At 42.7% G+C, this 26893-nt stretch overlaps 1 protein-coding gene across 4 annotated transcripts in view; it reads left to right on the top strand.

Moving 5' to 3' along the window:
* Positions 1-26893, top strand: part of TCP11L2 (t-complex 11 like 2) — a 39829-nt gene that overhangs the window by 7691 nt on the left and 5245 nt on the right. The window contains exons 1-9 of one of the 4 annotated variants that reach the window (XM_059681765.1): positions 2161-2301; positions 2642-2863; positions 4929-5061; positions 7057-7177; positions 8147-8370; positions 10666-10802; positions 19782-19969; positions 20181-20362; positions 24237-24409. In XM_059681765.1, coding sequence (XP_059537748.1) covers positions 4964-5061; positions 7057-7177; positions 8147-8370; positions 10666-10802; positions 19782-19969; positions 20181-20362; positions 24237-24409 — 1123 coding nt within the window. In that variant the 5' untranslated portion in view covers positions 2161-2301; positions 2642-2863; positions 4929-4963. Of the gene's footprint in view, positions 1-2105; positions 2302-2641; positions 2864-4925; positions 5062-7056; positions 7178-8146; positions 8371-10665; positions 10803-19781; positions 19970-20180; positions 20363-24236; positions 24410-26893 lie in introns of those variants that run through there. The other 3 variants (XM_059681764.1, XM_059681763.1, XM_059681766.1) reach the window with 3 other exon arrangements.

The raw sequence follows: 26893 nt of genomic DNA, 5'->3' as shown, positions 1-26893 counted from the left end.
GGAAGGGAAGCATTCATTCCCTTTAGGATCTGGGGTTTGGTGGAAGTGAAAGGATTAGGCAGACGCTTTTCTTTTATCCTCCCCGCCCCTGCCCAGCAGATGGGAGTTAAAGCTCAAGTCGAATCTAGTTGGCACGGGGTAAAGGAGGATGCAGGGGTTCGGGGCCATTTTATAACCTGTGTTCCTGGTGGTTGGCCTTGGGACTCCAGGATAAGGTGAATATCTCTACCTGATAGCTTCCTGGCAGCTACACTCAACTTCTTGCCCTTGGGTCTTCAGAGGCCACCTCCGAGTTGGTAGTTTTCTGTTTTCGAAATTGGTGGGCCAAGCCAGGGTGCATTTCTATGAGTGGCAGGTCTAAAGAAGTTTGTTTAGGTGAGGTCAGGTGCAAATGCCTTTGGGCTTTTGACCCTTAACAAGTCCCTTTCAGGCCCATCCTTGTCTCTTCTACCCAAGAAATGAAAAGTGGCACTATTTCTCTCAACAAAGGCTAGACTCCCCGTAAGTCCCAACCCCGCCTGCTTCTCCTCTCATGTTTCCTCAGCAATGCCTTGTTTTGCCTTTTCTTGTCTTCTAGCATCTGGCACACACAGTTTCAGTCACTGGACTTGAGAGCCATGAGAACAGGGCCCTGTCTGTTTCGTTCACTATTATTTTTCCCAGTGCCTGGTATACAGTAGGCACTCAATAAATATGCACGGAATCATTGAAGAAACTGTGCAGGTATTTCTATATTTCTACGCATATACTATGCGTAGTGGTGGTTTCACATTCTGGCAGCTTTGAAAGCCCTGTGTACCTCATTTTGTGGGCTGGTTCAGGTTTAAAGACGCTCGGTGAACCCGTACTATCACCATTGTCCACTTAGGATTTGAGATGCCTTTCTCCTCGAGCCCAGGTTTCCCCTCGGTGTCAGCTGCCACCACTCTCATATGAAGGCCAGCTTTCTCACGGGCCTGGCTCAGGCTCCTGGGCTGACGCCTGGGCATCCCGTGTGCCCAGGATCTCCTTTCTAGGGGTGGCTGGGCCCAGCTGCCCTGCCCTGGGAGGCACGGAATGTCGAGTCAAGGGACTAGTTTTAGGGCAGAGTAAGTCCTCTTGTTCCTCAGAGTCTGTTCCCCCAGCTTGTGAATCAGGGTTTTTTGTGCTTGTTTGTCCATTGGGTAGTAGTGGGTGCTTTGTACATTGTCAAGTACCAGGCCTGACTCTTCACATCCTGGCAGTTCATGGGAAAATGGAGAAGAACATAATGACTGGGCAGTTGGCGATTTTAATTAGCCTTCTCCTTTCCCCAGAAGGCTCACAGACAAGGAATGAGGCTGATTGCAAAAATATTTTATCTCAAACAAAGACATAGGAACAATAGCAATAGCTAACAGCTGAGTGTTGTACTAAGAACTTTTTTTCCTCACCCGAGGATATGTTTTTATTGATATTTTAGAAAGGAAGGGAAAGGGGTGGGGGGAAGAGAGAGAGAGAAACATCGACCAGCTGCCTTTCGTATGTGCCCTGCCTGGGGGATAGAACCCACAACCTAGGTATGTGCCCTGATCGGAAATCAAACCCTCAACCTTTTGGGTGTATGGGATGATGCGCTAAGCAACAGAGCCAGCCACCCGGCCAGGGTCAGAGAGCACTTTTGCATGAGTCCTATTTCATCTTCAAATAATCCTACAATTAGTCTTTCAGCCCAGTTTTACTGATGAGGTAGGTAGTTCAGTGCCTTCCTCAAGGCCACGTGACAAAAGACTGAAGGAGCTTCAAACCGAGGCAGTGTGACCTCGGAGCCCCAGACTTTTACTCCTGCCTTCCCATGATTTCGCAACCCAGGCGCAGAGATTGTGTTCTGCACTCTGTGCTTTAAGGACCTGTTGTTACTGAGCGTCCACAGACACACCAAGATGTCTTGAGTGAGCTCACACCTGTGGCTGTGGTTCCCTCTTCCGGAAGGCATTCTTGGAGGCCTAGTGATAGCCTGGCTGGGGTGCTATGGGAAGCAGGGGCCGTCTTCTGGGCGCCTTTCCAACACTGTGACACCTGCGACACGGACGCACCACGGGTGAAGTACCACAGACTACTGACACAGGGCCTGTTTGTCTGTGCAGGTACCATCTCTTTACCCCACACTCAAGTGACACAAAATGCCCTTCAATGGTGGCGAGAAGCGGTGTGTGGGTGAGGACCAGCAGAGCGACTCAGATTCTTCCCGGTTTTCCGAAAGCATGGCTTCGCTCAGTGACTATGAGTGCTCCAGGCAGAGCTTTACAAGCGACTCCTCCAGCAAATCCAGCTCTCCTGCCTGTAAGCTGACGGTGCGGGAGGGAGTGGCGGGGCGGGCGGAGGGTGGGGGGGCGCGGGGAGGGAAGGGTCCAGACCTGTGTGCCGGGTTCTAAAACTAAGAAAGGCCTGAGATCAGAGGGTACACTTCCTTCTTTCTAGATCTACCGGAATAGCACTGCGGGGGCCCCGCGGCTGCCTTGTGCAGACTCTCGGGAATAAATAGCCACGCAAGTTTACAACCTGCCCATTTTTTCTTTTCATCTCTGTCTCTGGTCTGCTTTGGTTCAGGTTTAAAGATGCTCAGTGAACCCGTACTAGCACAATTGTTTGACTATAAATCCATCCCACCTGTCTTTCTCAGTAGTGGAAACCCAGTCCTTGACATGACTTCTTGGACCACATTCAAGGATAAATTCAAATTGGTCTTTTCTGATCATTTCTGATTTACATGAAAGAAAAGTTGGCCCAATTCGAGGGTCATGGAGGAAGTGAAACAATCTGAAGAGTTTCCTGCTGATTTCAAAAACTGTTGTGCAAATCACCCCAGAAAAGTGCCCATGAGGAGAATTACTACACTCGGAGGGTGAGAAAGCATTAAAAGAGTGGCCTCGCCCATAGACACAGACAATAGGGTGGTGAAGGCCTGGAGGGGGAGGGCAGGCTCCAGGGGGCAGGGGTCAATGGGGGAAAAGGGGAACATATATAATACTTTTAACAATAAAGATTTTTTAAAAAGAAAAGAAAAACAGAGGGGCCCTGCTGAAGGGAGACATCTTTTCCCTCCCCCTTTTTTGTGTGTGGGAGCTAGAGTTGTATAAACAGGTGTGTTTGTCTTTTTTTTTTTTAAGTTGGCATTTTGTATAGAAAATAGAACACTTTAGCTGACACAGCAAATGCAGAAAAAAGCAACTAATGTTTAATATGATCAGATGCCCACTTCAAAAAAATTAGTTCATTTGTATTTATTTTCAATTTGTGCATTCTCATTTTTAAAAATTGGAGAGTTGATAAGTATAGAGAAAAAACATTGCCTATGATATCATCTGAAGATGACAGCTGGAAGTGCTCAGTCATATCTTCATTCTTCACATAGACATTTCATTTGAATTATAACTAAAGCATTTACTCATGATAATATATTGTTAAAACATAGTTTTTATGACTACTTACTACTTTATCAAGTGAATATGATTATATTTATTTAACCATTGATTTATCATTGGACATTTAGTTCATTGGTTTTTTGTTTTGTTTTGCTGTTATAGTGTTTTATGAGTACCTTGGTGGTGCAGAAAGCCTTTTCAGGAATTCTTTCGATATAATTGGATTATTGGACCAAAGGGTACAGACATTTTTAAGGAGATTTCTTTTGTTTGTTTTTTTAATCCTTACCTGAGGATATTTTTCTATTGATTTTTAGAGAGAGTGGAAGAGAGAGGGAAAGACAGAGAGAAATATCGATGTGAGAGAAACACATCCATTGGTTGCTTCCTGTATGCTCCCCAACCAGGGCCCGGGCCAGGGAGGAGCCTGTAACCAATGTACGTGCCCTTGACTGGAATCGAACCAGGGGCCCTTAGGTTAGCAAGCCGACGCTCTAACCACTTAGCCAAAATGGCTAGGCCTTAAAGAGATTTCTCACTGGGACAGAGAATTGGCAAAAGAATTTGCTAGCAGCCACCCAGTTTTCTGTGCTTTTTCATACTCTTTATACTATATTCAGGGTTGATGCCTTTAAAAGGGTACCTAGGAATCCTGAAGAAGGGTTTTACTAATTCCGTATATCACCATTCCCTCTTCTTCCTCCTCCTGCTCCTCCTCCTCATCCTCTTCTTCTTAATATTATCTTAGGTAGCAAAATATTGCTAGTCAGTACTGTTATTTGAGGTAGTGATTTTTAGTTAATAGGAGCTAAGAGTTCCAACAGTGAGTTCAAAAGGGCCTGATTTATTAGATAATTTTAAAAGAACAATCTTTAGAAATAAATAGATTGATTATTTACTACTTCTTTCTGAGAAGTACATTAAGAAGCTTATCAGATTTATTTTAATTACCTACATTTATTGAGTTCTTACTGTGTTCTTTTTTACCAGAATTACCTTATTTAATTATCTCAAATCAGCCCTATGAGGAGGTCAGTTATGCCCCAGTGATGTCAAATAATAACTACCAATTGGCAAAATTTAGAACCAAACCTAAGCATTTTGCTATACTGCCTATATTTTTAGAAATTATAGTTTTAAAGTCAGTTATTTCATAGTAAGTCTGCTTAAATTAATGAGAGTTATGAATTACAAAATAAAAAGTAGTCATCAATTTCCTGTATATTATATGTAATAAATACAGATATAGGCACACATATGAGATGATTTAATTTAAAATTTAACTTAGCCTATATTAATAAGATTACCCCCAAAACATTAAAAATTTATCAATGCAGTAACTGAAGCTATCAAAGGAGTTCTTAAATTTTTGAAGTCTTAAATATTAAGCAGGGGAATCCACCTATTTTAGTATATAGTCTCCTTACTTATAAAACCCTGAAAATATATGTTGGAATAACTTACACTCTAGTTGCATCAGGAAGCTTCACTGGATGAAAACTTCTCTTCCACAACATTCACCCGTCTTTGCTTTTCTCTCAGCAGCAAGCCCTCCCAGGGTTGTAACGTTTGACGAAGTGATGGGTGCAGCAAGGAACTTAGAAAACATGACTCTTGTTCACGAAATTGCTGTAAATGAGAACTTTCAGTTGAAAAAAGATGCCCTCCCTGAGAACAGGTAACCTAGAGATGTTTGTTGTGCATAAACTGTACTGCAGATTGTGTGTGTGTGTGTGTGTGTGTGTGTGTGTGTGTATGCATGCATGCACATATTCACACGGATTCATGGAAATTCTTTTTTTTTTAATTTATTTTTTTTATTGCTTAAAGTATTACAAAGGGTATTACATATGTGTCCATTTTATCCCCCTGCCCTAGACAGTCCCCCTAGCCTCCCCTATCCCCCAGTGTCTTATGTCCATTGGTTATGCTTATATGCATGCATACAAGTCCTTTAGTTGATCTCTTACCCCCCTACCTCCTGCCCCCCAACCCTCCCCCGCCTTCCCGCTGCAGTTTGACAATCTGTTTGAGGCAGCTCTGCCTCTGTAGGAAATTCTTGTATAAGGTTGAATGGGAGTAAACATTATCTGGTTCTCTAACAAAGTCCTATACTTGAATTGAAAACCATTCCTCTGGGTACATGTTACCCATAATCTTTAGAACTCAGCTTTTACGTCACTTCCTAGGTGAAGCTTTTCCTGACTTTCCGGAGCCCATTAGACTACATGACATCCCCTTGTTAAAGTCTCCTGTAGCCCCCTCTACCTCCCCGTTGTTCAGATACCTTATAACATTATGTTCAATGCCTTTCTCACTGGACCCAAAGCACCATTAGTGGAGGAACTATGTCTGCATGTTTGCTCTGTCCCTATTACCTAGCAGAGTACCTGACATAATACACGCACAAGAAATATATGCAGATCGACTTATTAAAAACTGATGTTTACATGGTGAAAAATAAGGAAATGCGGCTGAGTTGCCAACGTGCTAAGAAGAGACGTCCCCGAAGCCTCTGGATGAGGGAATGACAACTGCATAGGCTCCCATCTTCAACCTCACGACAAGCCGCCTTCAGTTACAGACACACCCTTATACCCTCTCTCACCCTGTCTGGCTTCAGTGGCCGGGCCAACGAGGAGAAAGGCTTGTGGCCATGACTACAGATAAATCATCTTTAGAGGCAAAGTTGGCTCATGGGGAATGGCACTGAGCCTTCAACCTCACAGTGCCATTTATAAACCCAGAGGCATTCTCTCTATCACTTAAGCCAACATATTTTATTCCATTCAGAATTTTTTTTGTTTGTTTTGAAGTAGGACAGTAGTAAACAAGTTTTTAAAATATAAAATGTGGATCACAGTCTTCCTGCTCCTGAGGATGTTGTTCCTAATAATTCTTAATATTTTTTAAGATAACTGGCCAAAGTAGGTGTGTCCGTTTGGTTTTCTGTGGTAGTCGCACTTCATCATGATTGTTTATACCAGCCCTAGGTGAGGGGTGTAGAGACTGGTAAGTAATTCTAGGGCAGGGAAATATGGGCTGTTCTCAGAGCTGTTGCAAAGTGGTGTCGTTCAGGAGGGATGTGTATTTTAGTGTGCACCTATTTTAGGACATGGACATGGGTGAAGCAAGGCAGCCATCTATTCTATTGTGAGCTTTTCCTAGGAAGCTATTTCAGCAGTTTGGTCTGGCTAACTTTAAATGGGACATGGAAGCTGAAATTGGCAGGCTTTCAAGTATATGTCTCGTTGGGGCCAATCTGTTCTGTTCTGTGCCACGAAATCTCAGCTGTTGAGGAAAGAGCAACTTTGCCATCTCATCCCAAAAATCTAGAACAAGTCTAAGAATCTGTGTAAAAGAGTAGCTAGGTAAATTCTGACATCTTCTTAGGCAAGAATTTTATGAACTTATTGAAAGCTATAGGAAGGAAGCATTTTAAAAGTCTAGGAGAAACACGACAGAATATTAAATGATGAAATAAGTATGTAATATTGTACATCTTGGGTGCTCTCTGTTAAAACAACACATAAAAAATGGAAATAGTGGGATGATGGCTAATTTTTATTCTCTGCTTTTCTCCATTTTCTAAGATTTCTACTATGAATATATTCCTTTTATAAACAGGGAAAACGATGCTCGTTTTAAAAAACAGTCCATTCCATTCCTCTAGCTTGGCCAGCCGAGTGAAGCGCATCGTCCACCAGGCCTACTGGGATGTCTTGGAGTCGGAACTGAATGCTGACCCTCCTGAGTATGACCACGCCATCAAACTGTTTGAAGAAATCAGAGAGGCAGGTTGACATTGTCTGTATTAATTAGTAATTGTCCCCTCCCCCACAAGACTATTTTCATGTACTCCAAAGAGTATTAGAGACTCTTCTTTAAAAACTGAGCAAGTTCAGTCACTGGGAGGGACTTTTCCTGCACCTCCTAGAGTAGGTTGGAAGCTGGGAAAAGAGGCAGTGGAGGGAACTCGGGGTGATGCTTAGCGCACAGAGTAGGGATTAAGACCACAGACTCTAGAGTTAGATAGTTTTAGTTTGGTTATGGCCTCTCCCTCTTTACGTCTTATTTCCTGAGTCCTTTCAGGGTAATTGTAAGGACTAAATACGGTGACAGTTACAGTTTTAGCCAACATTAACAAGACACTTGCTCTGTGCCAAGCAGTAGACTGTCCATAATACTGTGAGGTAGTTAAACCTGTCATTTCATGTAAAGAAACCAAGTTCCCTCACTTGCCCAGGGTCACACAGCTTTGAGAGGTGGAAACTGAGGCAGTCTGGCTCAGAGTGCTCCTGCCATGTGCTATGTGTAGTACCGTGTCTGCTATGAACTGAATATGTTATACTAATGGAGCCATGGGGAGAATTCCATTTGCCCTTCTTCAGTGGATTCTTTTGGAGCTACGATCTGCAACTTGTTCTTTCTTTGCACAGATTATCTATAAACCTTTGGAAGTTATTTCAGTAACATTGCTTCCTTAATAGTTGCTTTCATTCTGAGAGAATCAGTAATTTCCCATGAAAATCAGGGGCAGGGAATGGGCGGGGGGGGAAACTTTAATTCAGAAGCTAGATCTTTCTTTTTAGGGTTGAGACACTGGAGTGGTCTGATCCACCACCCAGTTCCTATAAACTTCTGTGGCATCCAGGGCATTAAAATATGGGGTGGGAGCTTGGTCATCTAGACATCGAGATAAAAAGTGGCAACCTTTACTCCTGTAATGATGCTGCTAATTTTTCTTTCCTTTCCCTGTGTAGATTCTTCTCTCTTTTCTGATTCCTGGTAGTGGAAACCGGCTTCGCAACCAGATCTGTGAAGTTTTGGACACGGACCTCATTAGACAACAGGCTGAGCATGGTGCTGTTGACATCCAAGGCCTGGCCAACTATATCATCAGCACAATGGGAAAGCTGTGTGCTCCCGTGCGAGATGACGATATCAGAAAGTTAAAGGCCACTGGCAACATTGTGGAGCTGCTGAGGTTAGCACATGTGCTGCTTGCCTTTTCTCAGAGTACCTCTGAGGTCACACCAAGGGGAAGTGTGGGGATTGAGGGACACAGTAATAACTGGCCTCTCAGAGGACTCCTTGGCCATAGGACAACAAACAAACAAGAATTTAAGTCAGTCATTTGCTGTGTACATAGTTTTCAGATGGAATGATCTAACAGGCTTGTTAGTTGGCATGTGCTGGGCATTAGGGATGCAGTGAAGAAAAAGAGACAATCCCTGACCCCAAGGAGTTTACAGTTGAGTGGGGAGACAGACCTTGAATAAGGAATTACAACTGTGGTAAGTGTTGTGGAAGGGGAAGTAGAAGGGTTAATAGAGACCCTAGCAGGGACGTAGTCAGGGATCTAAAAAGGTCTCTTTATTAGGGTAATGTTCGCTGTTGTGACACAACCATGAATTCTCAGTGACTTAACCAGTACAGATTTGTTTCTCCTTCATGTCACAATCCAAGTCAGGGGTTTTGGTCAGGAAACCTTCCACATGCCATTCGGTGACTGGGTTCCCTCTTGTGTTGGCTCCACCCTTGCCCGGGCCCTCAGAGTCCTTTACATTCCGCTGGTAAACGGGAAGGAGATCCTGGGGAGGGCGTATCCAGTGTTTAACCATCTCGGCCCACAAGTGACACCTTCTAGTATGGACTAACTAGTATCATGGTCCCACCTAGATTAAAGGAGGCCTGAGAAATGTGGTTGCCGTCTAGATTCACATCTCCCAGCCACAAATCCACACTGTGGATCTAACCATCCTGCCACAGCTTCCCCGAGGAAGTGAGAATCTAATCTGGCTTTGCAGATAATAGCTTCTTTGTGAGCCCAGAGGAAGGAGGAGTCTGCATCACTTTTTGCGATTGAGGGGAACTTTTCTTTGTGTGTGTGCATGAATATGGCCACGTTGATATGTAAGTTTTATATTATAGTACTAGAGGCCCAGTGCATGAAATTCGTGCATGGGGGCAGGGGTAGTTCCCTCAGCCCAGCCTGCACCCTCTCCAATTCAGGACCCCTCGGGGGTGTCCGACTGCCGGTTTAGGCCCAATCCCTCTCACAATCTGGGACTGCTGGCTCCTAACTGCTCCCCTGCCTGCCTGCCTGATAACCCCTAACTGCCCCTGCCTGCTGGCCTGATTGCCCCAACAGCCCCCTCCTGCCGGCCTGGTCACCCCTCACTGCCCTCCCCCCCCCCCCCGCCAGCCTGGTCACCCCCAACTGCCCCCCTGCCAGCCTGGTTGCCTGCAACTGCCCCCCTGCTGGCCTAGTCACCCCACGCCCCCTGCTGTTCAATCATTCGGTCATTCCTCACTAACCCCACTGCCGGCCTGGTCGCCCCATGCAGCCTGTTGTTCGGTTGTTACTGTTACTATGACGGCATCCCGGACAATTTGCGTATTCCTCTATTATTAGTATAGATTGGAAAGGTAGAAGAAGGAAAACTGCATGTAGCAGGTAACTTTATGACCTTGGGTGATAAGCTCTCGAAGTCACTTTTCCCCACCTGTAAAATGGGTTTCATGTATCCTTGGAGTTGTGCTCAGCTCTAGCGAATTGCAATTCTTCAGATGTAGATTCTTTGCTTCTAATTCTCTTATCATGTGTAATGTCAAATCTGTGGTGTTCATCTTGGTCATTTATTGAGCACACACTGGGTGCCACTGTCCCCTACATTTTACATTCATTATCTCATTGACTCTTCACAACATCCCTTTAAGGTTGATCTTGTCCTGTCCTTTCAAAGGTGAGGAAACAGGCTCAAAGAGATTAACCTGTGCCTGGCCGCAGAGCTGGATTTGAGCACCAGGCTACCCAACTCTAAAAGGAACAATTTTTTTCCCTATACCCCATTCCTCCATCCTTTCTTTTCTTTTTTCTGAACCCCTTAGGAATAGAAATCATATACACTACATTTAGACTCCTTAACATTTCAGGGGTTTTCAAATGAAAATTTCTTCTTGAACCCTTTTTGTCTCATTGTTAAAACTCATCGTATATACTTCTTAGTGTGTTTCTGTCAGTTCAGGACTGGATGTAATGGCTCAGCTGGAAGTATTATATTTGCTAAAGCAGTACTCTTGAGAGCTATTAAGAATACATTTGGAATGCATGTCTAATGCCTTCTATGAAAAATGACTTTGCCAAATGGCAATTGGAATTTAAAAACCATTTTGGGGATGTTTATTTTTCCCCAGTCTGGAAAATAGGTAAAAGTTAATGAATTTCAGGTTAATTTCTTAATCACCTCTCTAATTATTTTAACTCTAACATTTTTAGGCAAATATTCCATGTCCTGGACCTCATGAATATGGACATGGCCAATTTTCTAATTAGGAGTTTTAGACCACATTTTCAACGCCAATTGGTGGATTATGAGAGAACTAAGTTCCAGGAAATTTTAGAAGAAACTCCAAGTAAGTACAAGATAATTGTATATTTACATTGAAATTAAGTGAAAATATGATATTTTATTTTTGACATCTTAAGAAGTGTCACTAAAGAATTTTGGCTTTTCTGTTAAACTTTTTTTTTTTTTACTTTTAAAATTAACATCACAAATGTATAGCTGTGTACTATGTCCCAGGAACTGTGCCAAGCACTATTTATTTCTTAATGCATGAAAAACAATATTTATTGAGCAACTGCTATATCCCACACACTGCTTAGGTGCTATGGGCATTGCAGTGAACAAAACAATAAAGTTGTGACCACCAAGGAGCAGATATTCTAGTAGGCAAACTTATATTATCAGCTTTGTTGTTAAGTGCTATGAAGAAAAATAAGATAAAAGGGCAGACAGGAATGGTGCAGGAGTGAGGGTGGGGAGTGTTTGTATTTGTGGGTATTTTTAGGTGAAGTGGACTGGGAAGGTCTCTCTCACAAGTAGCACTTCAACAGAGTTTGCCAAGGAATGAGAAAGAGGAGTGTATAGATGTGAAGGAAGACTATTCCAGGCAGAAGTAGCTGCAAACACAAAGGTCTTGAAGCAGAAATGTGTTTGTGACGTTGGACAAACATTGGCAGACAGTGTGGCTAGCATAGAATAGGCAAGGAGAGAGTGGTTGAAGATGAGGACAAGAGGTAAACAGTTCATATAGAGCCTTGTTAGGAAATGAGAGGAATTTAGATTTCATGCCAGGAGTGATGGGAAGTCCTTGGAGAGTTTTGAGCAGAGAAACAACATCTAATTTTCATTTTAAAGAATACTCTGGCTCTCGGGTAAAGAATAGATTATCTGGAGCAAAGAGGGAAGCCAGGGTACCAGTTATGTTGTATTGCAGTTGCCCGGGCAAGAAATGATGGTGGCTTGATCAGGTGGTAGTGGTGGGAGTAGTAAGAAGAGGTCATATTCTGGATGTATTTTGGAATGGAGTAACAAGATTTTATGAAAGTTGGATGAGGGGGGAAAAGAGAGGAGTTGAGGATGACTTTAAGGTTTTCACCTGAGCACCTGGCTGAATAGTGATACCTGTTAGTGAGATGGGGGAGATAAAGGGAAAGAAGATTGGGGGAAGCTATGGAATCATGTTCAGTTTTAGATAACATAATCTCTGAGATCTTGTTTGACATCAACATGGAGATTTCAGGTGGGCTTTTAGATACGAGATTAGAGTATTGGAGAATGGGGATATATGTTTGGGAACCCTCAGTATATTTATGGTAGATGAAGCCACGTAACTAGATAACATATATAAAAGCTTACCACATTCTAAGCTCTTCACCTGTGTAACTAATTTAATCTTCACAGTAACTTTAGGAAATCACTCCCTATTTTATGGATGAGGAAACCGAGGCACAGGGAGGTTAAATCACTTGCCTCCATAATACAGCTTGTACATTATAGAGCTGGGACTCACCTAGGCCCATGGTCAGCAAACCGCGGCTCGCGAGCCACATGCGGCTCTTTGGCCCCTTGAGTGTGGCTCTTCTACAAAATACCATGTGCGGGCGCGCACATACAGTGTGATTGAAAGTTCGTGGCCCATGCACAGAAGTCGGTATTTTGTGAAAGAGCCGGTATTTTGTGGAAGAGCCACACTCAAGGGGCCAAAGAGCCGCATGTGGCTCGCGTGCCGCGGTTTGCCGACCATGGGCCTAGGCAGTCTGGCTTCATGGCCCCTGCTCTTATCCACAGCATTACACTGGATGTGATGACCTAGGGAGTGAGTGTAGATACAGAAGGGGCCTGACCTGGGACTCTAAAGCATTTGGAGCTGAAGAGAAGGATCTAGCAGTTGAAACTGCAGGAGTAACCAGAGTTAATGAATGCCAGGAGAGAGTGGTGTCCCGTAAGACATGTGAAGAAAATGTTCAGAAGAGGAAGAAGTTAGCAGCTGTGATAAGTGCTGCCAAGTAGTCAAGAAAGATGAAAGCCATGGCTTGACCACTGGATATGTCTACATGAGGATCCTTGGTAACCTTGATAACCGTGATGGGAGCAGTCAGTGAACTAGTGGGCCTTAAAACTGGACTAGAGGGGGTCAAGAAAGAATGGGAGTCAAAGAGGTATTACCTTGGATCCACACAATTACTCAAGGAGGTAGATACTATTATACCCTCATTTCACAGGCAAGGAACTGATAACTTCACAGCTGGCAAGAGACAGGCTAACTGGTTCTCTCATTGGCAAACCCATCTCTGGACTTTAATTCACCACAGTCTAAGGCTGAGTTAGGGGATTCACCCAGCTCATTCCACCCCTTGTGGACTGAGCTTTTCTGTCAAGATAGTCAATATGATAGCATTATGTACACAAAGCCAAGCAGGAGCCGCTTGTAAACATCCAGGAAAGAGAGCATGTGTCATGGAGGGCCACAGGAGGAATAATCCAACAGCTGGGCACTTCTGCTTGGCAACAAGGAGACTCAGGTGGGCCATGAACTCTGCCCTGTTGATAGTCACTCAGGGATTTTGGTTAAGCTCTGTAGGGCCGAGCAGGATCCATGGGAGGGAAGTAGCAGCCAGAACTATTTTAACATTGGAATGAGCCGCTCTTTTATATTAGTAGTCTATGTTATCTACATTTTATTTGAGCACTTATTAAGTGCCATGTCCTTACACTATGCCAAACACTACATTTATTAACCCATTCAAGCTCATAATAGCTGGCACTATTATCATGCACTGTTGACAAAGGAAGAAATTGAGGTTAAGGTGCTTAACTCTAAGTGACTGCTAGTAAGTGGTAAAGCCTGGATAACCCAGTTATGTTTCTGCCCCAGTGCATGTGCATTCAACCACTGCAACACTGCCTCCCAACACGATAGTGAATGTCTTTGGGGGATTGGCAGAGGGAGCTCTGGCATCAGGGGGTATATAAGACTAGATGACTTCTCAGGATCCTTCTACATCAAAAGGCTATGACTTCAGGGCTATGTTGCTTTAGTTTCAAAGCGAGAGAAGGATCAAGGGAACTAGAACCCCACATAGAACCTGAATCTGAAACCTGAGCAATAGTTTGTTCTTAGCAGTGTTTTCCTGAGACTTAGTGTTTGGTTTTGTTTGTGTGCCTGTGTATGTACACATATGTATAAATGTCTCCACGTTTTGAATAAAAATAGCTTGGAATTTTGAGCAAGTTCCTTAATATAGGGTTAAATTACGGTTTTGTTCATCTCAAATGGTTTATTTCTCTCCTTAAAACCTTGGCTTAGCGACCTGTAATTCACTTGCACCTTTCACATTGACTTGGATATTTTCAGAGGTTTAAGAATAGAATAAATCCTGTTGTGCATATAGGTCATTATTGCCCAGGCTCCAGATATGTTCCCAGACAAGTCAAGAGTCCAGGAAACAGAGTGTATGTCAGGTGTTAATTATATCCTTAACTGACTGCCAAAAGTCGGCCACTGTGTCCTAATATCAAAATAAGAGCCTCACAGTATCACACAGAAAGACAAAAGTGTTGGATTTTTGTGTGTACATGATTTTTATAAAAGAATTATTGGAAAATTCATATAGACAAGGACTGAGTTTCTGAATTGACTCCAAAAAAGTTTTTACTTTGCTGACAGAGAGATTTTATATATACATCTGCCTTACTTAAAATATACCCAAAAGATACCCAAAGTAAGTGAGCAAACCAAACAGAAACAAACTCATAGATATAGAGAACATTTTGACAGTTGCCAGGTGGGAGGGGTGTTGGGGGTATAAATGAAAAAGCATTGCTCAGTGGTTGATCATCAACCTATGAACCAGAAGGTCACAGTTGGATGCCTGGGTGCAGGCTCGATCCCCAGTAGGGGGCGTGCACGAGGCAGCCGATCAATGATTCTCTCTCATCGTTGATGTTTCTATCTCTCTCCCTCTCCCTTCCTCTCTGAAATCAATACAAATATTTTTTTAAAGGAGGGAAGGACTAAGAAGTATAAATTGGGCCCTTGCCAGATGGTTGGGGCATCATCCCATACACCAAAAGGTTGTGGATTCAATTTCTGGTCAGGGCACATACCTACGTTTCGGGTTCGATCCCTGGTCAGGGTGCATACAAGAGGCAACTGAGAAATGTTTCTCTCTCTCTCTCCTTTCCTCTCTCTCTAAAATCAATAAAAACATATCCTCAGGTGAGGATTAAAAAAAAAGAGAAGTACAAATTGGTAGTTACAAGTAGTCATGGGCATGTAAAGTATAGCATAGGGAATATAGTTAATAATATTGTAATAACTACAGCATGGGACAAAAGTAGGTTTACAGTTGTTCGTATGGAAAATAATATAATGATTAATAAATAATAATGTAAGAATAAACTCTGTGTTTCATGTACTCAGAACTGTAATCTTACTTTTGCCTCACCCTGTATGTATGGTGTCAGATGGGCACTAAATTTATCATATGATCACGTCATAAGTTATATAAATATCTAATCACTATGTTGTAAAAATAGTTCATTTGTGATTTTATTTTTATAAAACTGTAGACAAAGCGAATTGATCTGACAGAAAGCAGATCAGTATGTTTGGGGATGGTGAGGGTGGGTGGGAGGGAAGGAGAAGTGGTGATGATTAGAAAGACCACTAGGAATCTTTTGGGGGTGATGCATATGTTCATGGTTGTGTATATGTATACATGTATTAAAACATAAAATTGTGCACTTTAAGTATGTGCAGTTTATTGAATGTCAATTATATATGTATTGTATGTAAAGGTATTTAAAATAAAGGAAAGAATGGGATAGGATAAAAATGAAATAAAACACACCAAAGAAAGCCTTTGGCAATGATTGGGTGCATGTATTAAGCATCAAAAAGATAACCAGATTAGATCCAAAAACTAAATTACCTGTGGAAAGAGTAATAAATTACCCCAGAGGGGGCCATACCACAAGTAATTTTTAAGATACTCAGAAAGAAAAAGGTTTTACTTATTTAGATATTTTACATTTGATAAAATGTTCTCATGAACTTCAAGTGCTTTTTTTAAAAATTCTATGAGACAAATATTTTTTTAAAGTACATTATTATACTTCATTGTGATTGTCTTTGCCTGGAATACAGGGATTTCAGGATATATTTATTTTAAAAATGAGCAAAGTGATGCTTAGCCATGACCTGCCCAAAGCCAGAGTCACACAGCGAATAAGTAGTGTGTACACAAAGCCAGGTCTCCCATAGCCAAGCCAAGATTAAACCAAGCTGCTGCTTTGGCAACTTTGATTATTCAGTTTTGTGTTAGATCAGCTGGGTTATATTGCATCCAGCAGAAACCAACTTTGGCTGAGTTAACAAAACACGGAAGTGAATGGAAGGATGGAGGCTAAAGCTAAAATACCTACTTTGTCCAGCAGGTGTGGCTCAGTGGTTGAGCATCAACCTATGAACCAGGAGGTCACAGTTCCATTCTTGGTCAGGGCACATGCCTGGGTTGCAGGCTCAATCCCTGGGGCATGCAGGAGGTAGCTGATCAATTATTCTCTTTCATCATTTATGTTTCTACTAGAGGCTCAGTGCACGAAATTCATGCACTGGGGTGTGGGGGGAGGGGTCCCTCAGCCTGGCCTGCACCCTCTCGCAGTCTGGTACCCCTCAGGGGATGTCCACCTGCCGGCTTGTGGCTAGATGGCCTTCTGCTACTGCACGGCCTGCTGCTTGAGCTTCAGCAGCTGCTGCACGTGCACGGGTTGGGCCACTATGGTCTGTCCTGCGAGCACCATCGAGTGGGTGAGTCAAGTGCAGAGGCAGGCTCACCCTAGTTCCCTGTGCTTCCCTGAGTCACTGAGTTGTTCAGACTGACTGACTGCTTTTTCAGAGAATGGCAGTGGGATCGGGCCGAAGCCGGCAGTTGGACATCCCTTTGGCAGTCTGGGACCCCTCAGGGGATGTAGCAGTGCGCCAAACAGCAGGCGGCCAGGGATGAGCCCAAATCAGGGCCAAGTGTCGCTGGCTCTCATCCTGGCCCGCTGTGCCTGCTGCCGCTGCTCGCTGCTTGCTGCTCAGTAGTGCTGCCGCGGAGGAGTCGGGAGAGGCTCCTGCCGTGGCAGCTGCACTCGTCAGCCATGAGCCTGGCTTCTGGCTGAGTGGCGCTCCCCCTATGGGAGCACACTGACCACCCGGGGAAAGCTGCTGCATTGAGCGTCTGCCCCCTGGTGGTCAGTGTGCATCATAGCGACCAGTCGTTCTGGTCATTCTGCCATAACAGTCGCTTAGGCTTTTATTATATAGATATCTCTCTCCCTCTCCCTTCCTCTCTGAAATCAATAAAAATAAAATAAAATAAATACCTATCCTGAGCAAGGCCAGAAACCAGGAGTGTGTCAGGAATCGGGGTTGGAAAAAAAAACAAAGGAAGACTCCTGGGCTCCATAGTCAGAATGGTTTATGTGTACTTCAAAACGGGTCATCCGTGAATGCTGTAGTCACCATTCAGAGTCCAGGTAAAAGACTGATGGGCATCTGGCTCAGTCCAACTACTGGTCAAGGGCCTCTTAATTGATAGTCACAAAAGAAAGCCTGGAGCAAAAGACAATGGTTTCTCAAAGGAAAATAAGTACCAAAAGAAGGGAGATGAGGTGTTGCTAGGCATAAAAAAGCAAATATGGATAAGTGCTCTTAGGCCCCCACTGCTCCTGGTAAATTCTTAGGACAACACACCTATAAAGTCATTGTCTGCTGTTGTGTTTCTATCTCCGAGTAGAATAGGCGCTTCTTGAGTGCAGGGATTGTATTTACTCATCTCTGATTCTCCAGCACCAGTGCGATACCTGGCCTGTAGAGGTGCTCAGTTACCATTGAATAAATGAGTGGATAGAGAGGCTTTTATTACTGTCCACATGAAAGACCTAGGGTACAGGTGCCTCGTGGAGTTGACCTTGCTTTTAGAGCCACATAGAGGAGTCAGTGTACCAGGTTATGAAGTGCAGTCTCAGCCGATCCCTTAAAAAAACCCGATGTTTCACTCTAAACTCGGGTTCTTTCTGCTTTACTAGTTGTACTCAATGCTGGCTACATAATAGGATCACTCGGGGTGTTTGAACAGAGATGGCTGTGCCCCATCTCAGATTGATTAAATCAGAATCTCTAGGAGCTGTGCCCAGGATGATTTTTTTTTCCTTTTTAAAGCTCCCCAGATGATTCTAAAATCAGCAAGGATTGAGAACCACTATGCTACACTCTTGCTTTTGTTTGAACTAACTAAATGGCCTTTTAAATGTGTCAGCTGTAAATGATTACGCTTGCAGTATAAATGTTTATTATGGCCACATTGTAATTATATCCATGATGATTTCTGCACACACTCTCTGTTGGATATTCTTTTAAATAAAAGACTGCAAGTACTTTGCATCATTATAAACAGAACTAGAAAAAACAAGAACAACATTTGCCAACTGAGGAGAAACGAAATTGTGAAATGCTGGGGGTGGTGTTCCCTTAGTCTGGCAAACAGAGCTGCTGATAAATTACCCCTATTTAAGTGCTGGGTCTGAGGAAGAATTTCAGGGTGACTATTCTTTAGTTCATTCTCTGGCTTTTTTTAAAATCTGCACTTGTGTTCAGTCTACATTTTTTTAGCAATTGCCACCTGATAAATTCTACCAAATACATAGTTTTATAAGAAACGAGGATGTGAAGAAAAGGAAACCCTCATGCACTGCTGGTGGGAATGCAGACTGGTGCAGCCACTGTGGAAAACAGTATGGAATTTCCTCAAAAAATAAAAAATGGATCTCCCATTTGACCCAGTGATCCCACTTCTAGGAATATATCCTAAGAAATCAGAAACATCAATCAGAAAGAATATATGCACCCCTATGTTCATAGCAGTGCAATTTACAATAGCTAAGATTTGGAAGCAGCCCAAATGCCCATCAGCAGATGAGTGGATAAAAAAGCTGTGGTACATCTACATAATGGAATACCACACAGCTATAAAAAAGAAAGAACTACTATTTGCAACAGCATGGATGGACCTGGAGAGTATTATGCTAAGCGAACTAAGCCAGTTAGAGAAAGATTAAGTATCACATGATCTCACTCATATGTGGAATCTAATGAACAGAATAAACTGATGAATAAAATAGGACCAGAGACATAGAAGCATGGAACAGACTGATGAATTTCAGAGGGAAGGGAGGTGGGGTGGGAGGAGAGTGATTAACAGGGGAACTTATTTGCATATATGCATAACCCATGGACACAGACAATAGAGTGGTGAAGGCCTGGGAGGGGCTGGAACAGGGTGGAAGAGGTCAATGGAAAAAACAACAACCACAAACAAAGGGGACATCTATAATATTTTCAGCAGTAAAGATTAATTAGAGAGAGGGGGAGAGAGAGAGAAAGAATATAAAAAGCAACTTGTTTCCAGTGGGGAACCTTAGTACTGGGTGGAAGTAAAATAAAGTGTGCACGCCAGCATGCATGTGCATTTTGGGAAAGACAGCTCTACTCAGACACTCAGAGGTGTCCAGGACCCCAACATGTTTAATAATGCTTTTCTTTTAAACACCTTCTCTGCACAAAACTCAAGGTCGTGTGTGAGCTGGTATGTCTCCTCATCCAGTGCCATGCGCTACCACTCTCTTTCCCTTAGTTCTTTATGAACCAGCCATAACAGATTTGCTTGTAGCATCCAGAAGGTGCCATATTCTCTCACTTTTTCAGGTTTTGTATGGACTGTTCTCCCGGCCTGGGGTGACAGCCCTTTCCTCTGCTGTGTGTCTTCAGTGTCACAGCTCTTTCTCTTAGTCTCTGCTCTGGACATCCTCTGCTCCCTCCACTCCCACTGTGCCTTCTAGTCTTTATATTCTGCTGTAATTGTTGGTGTGCAGGTCTGTCTCCCCGTCTGGACTGTAAGCTCCTTGAGGGCCCAGCACCTAACACAGCATCTGTCTGAAGAATGCACGAATGCAGCGATCCATCAGCTGTAGGACAAATGTGTGGCCTTTTCACTTGTAGGTGCTCTTGATAAAACTACCAAGTGGATAAAAGAATCTGTAAATGAAGAATTACTTTCTGTTTCTGAGACCGGTTTAACTCCTGCGGCCGGAACCAGCTCCAAGCCACACCTGAGCCCTACACTGGTGCTAAATAACAGTTATTTGAAACTGTTGCAGTGGGATTATCAGAAAAAAGAATTTCCAGAGGTGAGTGATTTTTTTTCTTCCCTCAAGTTTTCCATTATTTTCATTCTTAAGTTCTAACTATGAATCAGCTAGTCTGTCTGTGTTGCCAGGTGGTTTAATGACTTCGCTGAAATCAGATAAAAATGGGAGTGTGGATGTGATACTGCTTATTTTACATTTTCGTGGTATTGAGCTTCCCTTTCTATTTTTCCATTTTAAATAAATATGCTAGACATTGATCACAGATGAAGCACGTCTTCAGGAACTGACAGCAAAGCTGAATCAATTGAAAATTATTGCCTGCCTGTCCCTCATTACCAACAATATGTTGGGTGCTATCACAGAAGGCCTCCCTGAGCTGGCAGACCGGTTAAAGAGGGTCTCGGCTGTTCTGCTCGAAGGCATGAATAAAGAGTAAGTTCCACGTGTTTTTCTCTGTTCCCCCTATGTTAGGCTCTGCATGCATTTCAGAGAATGTGAATAACCTTGGACATTTGGATGTGACATTCAGAACTGTGTTTTAGAGAAGCTTATCTCATACATTTTTCTAGAATTTTTTAAAAAATATATTTTTATTGATTTCAGAGAGGAAGGGAGAGGGAGAGGGAGAGATAGAAACATCAATGATGAGGGAGAATCACTTAGTGGCTGCCTCCTGCACACCCCCTACTAGGGATCGAGCCTGCAACCCAGGCATATGCCCTGACCGGGAATCGAACTGTGACCTCCTGGTTCATAGGTCAGTGCTCAACCACTGAGCCACGCCTGCTGGGCTAGAATTTCTTTTAATATCTCTGAAGGATTAAGTGTCCTTTCATAGGAAGGGAGAGGTCTTTTCCATGACAAATGCCAGGGTGAGTGTAGTATTTCCACTGAGGATGGGTGTGTGCAAAAGCCCTTCTTTGATGGAGCTGTGGAAAAAAACAAACAAAAGCCAGAAATCCACCTAGCTCAGTCTTTAGGATGCCCTGTCAAAGAGGCTTTCCAGATTAAGTAGTTCTGACACCTATCATTTTTCTATAATGAAATGTTTACCAACTTTACTGATCCCGCGAGCTATGAAGACTTGAGAAGTAGTGACCTCTCTGTCCTTTGGAGATATTACACAGGTTCACTGAAGGTTTTGTTTTGTGAAATTCATTTCCCAGTATCATACCTTCACTGAATACTAGAATCCCATTGAGATTTTGCAGTTAGGTCATCCTGCTGGGAATCTGGTCCAAGTCAGAAAACTGCTGATCTTAGTCGGTGGCCACCTTTCCACGGGTCCTATATGGGTTAAGCGCCTCCTGCTGGTGGCTTCCCTTTGAGGTGTTTTCAGGGACACGGACTCTCCCTCTCATTGAAGGGAGCGAGATGCACCTGTTCCCATATTCCTGCGCATTACTCAGAGAGCACATAAATTACCTGGTAAAATCCTAGAATATTAAGAGCCAAAAGGAGCCTGAGTGGTTAAAAAATCCAACGTTTTCATTTTGAACAGAAGCCCAAGGTTTTGCGTTGGGCTGCACAGCAAGAAAAGAGCAAAGCAAGGCCTGAGCCCTGGTCCAACTGTCTCAAGGCCCTGCCCTTTCTACTGATTTCTTTTTTAAATTGTTTTGAATATTTTTTAATATTAATAAAATATTATAAAAGATACTAGAGAGTTATTGGCATAGTCATTCTCTATGAGAATAAATTCTGAACAAACCGAATCTTAAATATTAAAATTATTATTAAGGTTAAAAATACATTGTGGGTGGGTTTTTTTGAGTCTATGTTTTTTATTTTTCAATTACAGTTTATATTGAATATCATTTTGTATTACTTTCAGGTGTATAGCGTAGTGGTTAGAAAATCATATACCTTACAAAGTGTTCCCCCCAATACTTCCTTTCCACTGGTTTTTATGCTACCCTGACAGGCTCATTTATTTCATACGCAGGAACCAAGACCTATAATGAAAAGAAACCTGTTTTTGCCGTTGTTCTTACCTAAGCCTTTCCCCACACTGGGTAATCATTATTGTCCAGAAAAATCTTAAACCTTTACTGAACCCCCAATGCTGCTTATGTGTACTATAAAACTACTAAGAGGACAGATTTTTTTTAATCCAAATCTAGATTTTTAAAGCCTAGTTCTGTGATTGACTTATGTACGTACCTTTGAACAAGTTCCTGAATCACCCTGAGCCTTATTTCCCTTTTTTCAAAAAGGGGATAATATTTGTGCCTGTCTTAGAATTGTGAGAACTCAAGATAATTCATGTGAAATATTTCTACAGGTGTCTGGCATATAACAAGTGCTTGATAAAAGTTAACTCTTAATAACTATTTAGTTGTTAAATCATTCTCTTTATAGTTCTGATATCTGTTTTATTATTTTGTTTAATCCCCCCCCCACCTGTATTAGGAAATGATTGAAGTCAATTCTCAATTATCCTCGTTATGAATGGGTATTTACATCCACAATACTAAAAAAAACAAATGATTTCAGTAGTCAGTAGACCCAGACGTCATTTATATTTAGTTAGATGATGCATTTTGAAAACTAGCAAGAATTTTGCCTCCTTCATTGTGAATAGGAAGTCATGGCTTATGCTGAAATTATTTTTTCCTTTAGCCTAAGAACTCATGATTAAAAGCAGGAGGGAGTTAGGTAAAAGTCAGAAGGTAAAAATTTTGCCATAAAGAATTTAACTTTGGGGTGTGGAAGGGAGAAGGAAAAAGAGATAGAAACAGCAATGATGAATCATCGATAGGCTGCTTCCTGCACACCCCCTACTGGGGATCAAGCCTGCACCCTGGACATGTGCCCTGACTGGCATTTGAACTGTGACCTCCTGGTTCATGGGTCAACACTCAACCACACTGGCCAGGCTCTTATTGTTGTTAATGATGGCAATAATGATAAACAGTCTTTTATTATTATTATTATTATTGAGCATTTACTATGTGTCTGACAATCTGCCAAGCGCTAATATAATCTCATAGCAAGTTTAGCATTAGAGTCAGGATTTGAACCAGGTCTGTGTGACACCACATCTTATGCTATAACGACATTACATTGCCTCCTATCATTGGGCCTCTCATCCTTTAATTCCTGTTTTGAACAGGATTATTTTAAAGACCCTTTCTGGATAGGGAGATGCAGTGTTCAGTCATTATTCATAGACCCAACAAATGCACTTTCTAATTACCTTTTTCCTTACCTATTAAATACCAACTGCTAATTACTTTGTACAATTTTCTGAACTCTATATATTTGCATTATTGATCAGTTGCTTGAAAGTAGCAATGAGAAGGAGCTTCTTATTTTGGGTCATGATAAGTCAAGAGTTTTAGGTAATTTGCCTTTTATGGAATTGACCACAAAATCTCTTCATTTCTTGTTTTGATTGGTGTTATAGGTTTATAGCTCAGGTATAGATAAAGGAATTGATTTTACCTCATTTTCCAAGCTAAAAAAAAAAAATCTATGAATGAAATCCACTCAGACCAAAGGTTTATTTTAAGAATTGGTATTTTCTTTCCTTTTCTAATAGCTCTGCATGAAAATGGGATTGCAGACTTATTTTCAGGGACCTCATTTTTCTGCCTGTGCTTTCCTATGTAAACACTATGCATAGAATTAAGTGGTTTTAAGCATGTAAAAACTTTAACTACAAAGGGTTGGTGATTGGAAAGAGTTACTATTTTTTTAGTTCATTCTAATAGATGTAACTGTTGTTTTATATAAGAAAAAAATGGGTAAATGTTTGAAATAAGTTGGTATATTTTATTTTTATTGACTTCAGCGAGGAAGGAAGAGGGAGAGATAGAAACAGCAATAATGAGAGAGAATTACTGATCAGCTGCCTCCTGCATTTCCCACATGAGGGATCTTGCCTGTAACCCGGGCATGTGCCCTGATGGGGAATCTAACCGTGGCCTTCTGGTTCATAGATCGACGCTCAACCACTGAGTGACACCGGTGGGGCATTTTGGTATATTTTTATTTTATTTTATTTTTTTAAATATATTTTATTGATTTTTTATAGGGAGGAAGGGAGAGGGATAGAGAGTTAGAAACAATGATGAGAGAGAAACATTGATCAGCTGCCTCCTGCACACCCCCTACTGGGGATGTGTCCACAACCAAGGTACATGCCCTTGACCAGAATCGAACCTGGGACCTTTCAGTCCACAGGCTGACGCCCTATCCACTGAGCCAAACCGGTTAGGGCTATATTGGTATATTTTAAAAAACAACAGCAATAAACTGGGGGACAAAAACTGTCTCTGATGGGATTTTCTTTTCTGTTTTGTAGGACCTTTAACTTGAAGGAAGTCCTGAATTCTGTTGGCGTTCAGACATGTGCTGAGGTTAACAAGACCCTGGTGGAGAGAGGCTTACCCACTTTAAATGCGGAGGTTCAAGCTAATCTTGTAGGTCAATTTTCAAGCATTGAAAAGGAAGACAATCCTATCCGGTCTTTGATTGGTGGGTCCTCATATTTTTATCATTTTCTTCTTCAATTCCACTTTGCTTTAACTTGCTGGTTTTGACTAATGTTAACTGTCAGTCAACATTTAGTTTTTAAACAATCTTCCTGCTCCTTGGGAGAATAAATATTGAAAATATGAAGCTAGTATTAATATTTTAAAAGGTTTGGGACTTGCTGCTTCTTCTGTGTGTATATGTAGTGGAGTGAGAGATGTTTCAGGGCCTTCTATCTTACTATCCAGACAGTAGATTTTTATGAGGAAAATAACAAAATGCTGCCAAGTAATGTTAAAATCTAGATTCTAGATCCACGTGACAGTCCAAACCAACTGACAGTATGTTCACAGAAAGTACACATCAGTTGTGCGTGAACTAGCCTCGGCCAACCAAAACACCTTTCCTGGTCAGACATAAGGAGACAAAGAATGAGAATGCTATGGAACTGGGGGGCATAATGGGTGGGCTTTTGTTGTCCAGTGGGGCCTTGACTTACGAGTGTCCCGACAAATGAGTTTTTCGAGATACGAGCCATCTCTTGGCCGATTTTTTGCTTTGAGTTGCGAGCTAAAATTCGGGTTACAGGCCAGCTTCAGATACCCCACCGCTAGTTGGCACAGCGAACATCACAGTGAACACCACAACATCAGCCCAGCATCACGTGTCTCACTCGTTCACTTTATGATTTGACATATGAGTAATTTGAGTTACGAGCTCTGTCACGGAACTAATTAAACTCATAAGTCAAGGCCCCACTGTACTTGCTTGCTAAGAATGTGAATATCTGGGTGTCAAGCTGTGTTGGTAAGTTGGGAAAATGGAGGATGTATCATTAGGACATTTCTGTTGCTTGTGACTGAGAATCTAAACTAGCTTAAGCAAAAAGAGAATGTGTTTTCTCATGTAACTGAAAACATGAGAGGTAGGGCTGGCTGCAGGCACAGCTTAACCAGAGCTCAGACTGTGTCCCCAGCACTGGCTTCCCCACTTCCAGCCCTCGGCACTGCCTTCCTCTGGGCTGGCTGCCTCACAGGTCGTCTCTTCCCACACAGTGAGACAGCTTCAGCTCAAGCCTACATCTTCCCGTGTTTATTTTTATTTTATTTATTTATTTTTGTTAATCCTCACCCGAGGATATTTTTGCCATTGCTTTTTAGAGAAAGTGGAAGATGGAGGTTGGGGAGGGAAGGAAGAGATGGAGAGAGAGAGAAACATCGATGGGAGAGAGACATCAATTGGTTGCCTTCCACACACACCCCAACCGGGGCCTGGTATGGAACCTGCAACCCTCTTTTTTCCACCCCTCTCTCCCCAGTCCAACTTTCCTGTTCTTTTAAAAAAATTTTTTTTAATATATTTTATTGATTTTTCACAGAGAGGAAGGGAGAAGGATAGACAGTTAGAAACATCGATGAGAGAGAAACACCGATCAGCTGCCTCCTGCACACTCCCCACCGGGGACGTGCCCGCAACCAAGGTACATGCCCTTGACCGGAACTGAACCCGGGACCCTTGAGTCCGCAGGCTGACACTCTATCCACTGAGCCAAACTGGTCAGGGCTAAAAATGTAAGCATTTTTTTAAACCTCATTCAAAGTATTGTTGCCTTGACTGGGAATTGAACCGGGCACCCTTTGGTGCATGGGCTGACACTCTAACTACTGAGCCACACCAGCCAGGGCTCTTCCCCTGTTTAAAACAAGGAGTTGGCTTCCCTGGTAGCTCATTGGCTCCACTTGGCCTGACTGTGGGTCATGTCCCATTCTTGAATCAGTTTTGGTAGCCAGAGGAGAAGGAACTTAGAGTCCAAGACATGTGTTCACCATGGAGCCAGGGTGAGTCACTTTAGCTATAACACCTGGTCTGAGAATAGGGGACAGATGGTTTCCCCCCCAAACAAAATCGGGTGCTATGGTCAAAAGAAGAGGGAGCAGGTGATGTGGGGCACAAAGCAAGTGTCTCCTATCGAGAGTGAGAAATAAAGACTAGAAGGAAGAAGGGAGTGTAGAATAGAACACAGTAACATTCTGGGACTAACCTGCAAGTTTTTGAAATACAACATTGACTTCCCTAAGAATACAAATACTTGTTATTATTTATTTGAGGCTCTCAAATAGTTTCTCTCATCCTTATCCCTGGAGACATGGAATGCTCGGGATCTAGGCCACACAGGCCACTAAAAGCTCGAGGCCTCAGCCCTCCCCCAGAAAAGAGCAGTCTGGTATGCAGCACTGCAGGCTGCTGGAGGGCGCAGTTGATCACAGTAACAGGCTCAGCATGACCACAGCGGCCTGTGGCTGAGCCCTCTGCTGCACAACCTTCACTGGTGACAAGTCTGTCCGCACAGCCCATTACCTCTAGCTGAAGAGTTGATCCCTGGGAGTTGGTGTTCCTCAGAGGAAGAGGGGCAGACACTGCAGTCTCTGCCACATGTCGCGTGTCCCCCACAGGTGTGCAGGCCTCAGGACGGGGTGCATGTTTGTG

The sequence above is a fragment of the Myotis daubentonii genome, chromosome 2 (genome assembly GCF_963259705.1).
Source record: "Myotis daubentonii chromosome 2, mMyoDau2.1, whole genome shotgun sequence".
NCBI classification, from domain to species: domain Eukaryota; kingdom Metazoa; phylum Chordata; class Mammalia; order Chiroptera; family Vespertilionidae; genus Myotis; species Myotis daubentonii.
Note: the sequence above shows the minus strand (reverse complement) of the source record. Positions and strands in the feature narration are given on the sequence as shown.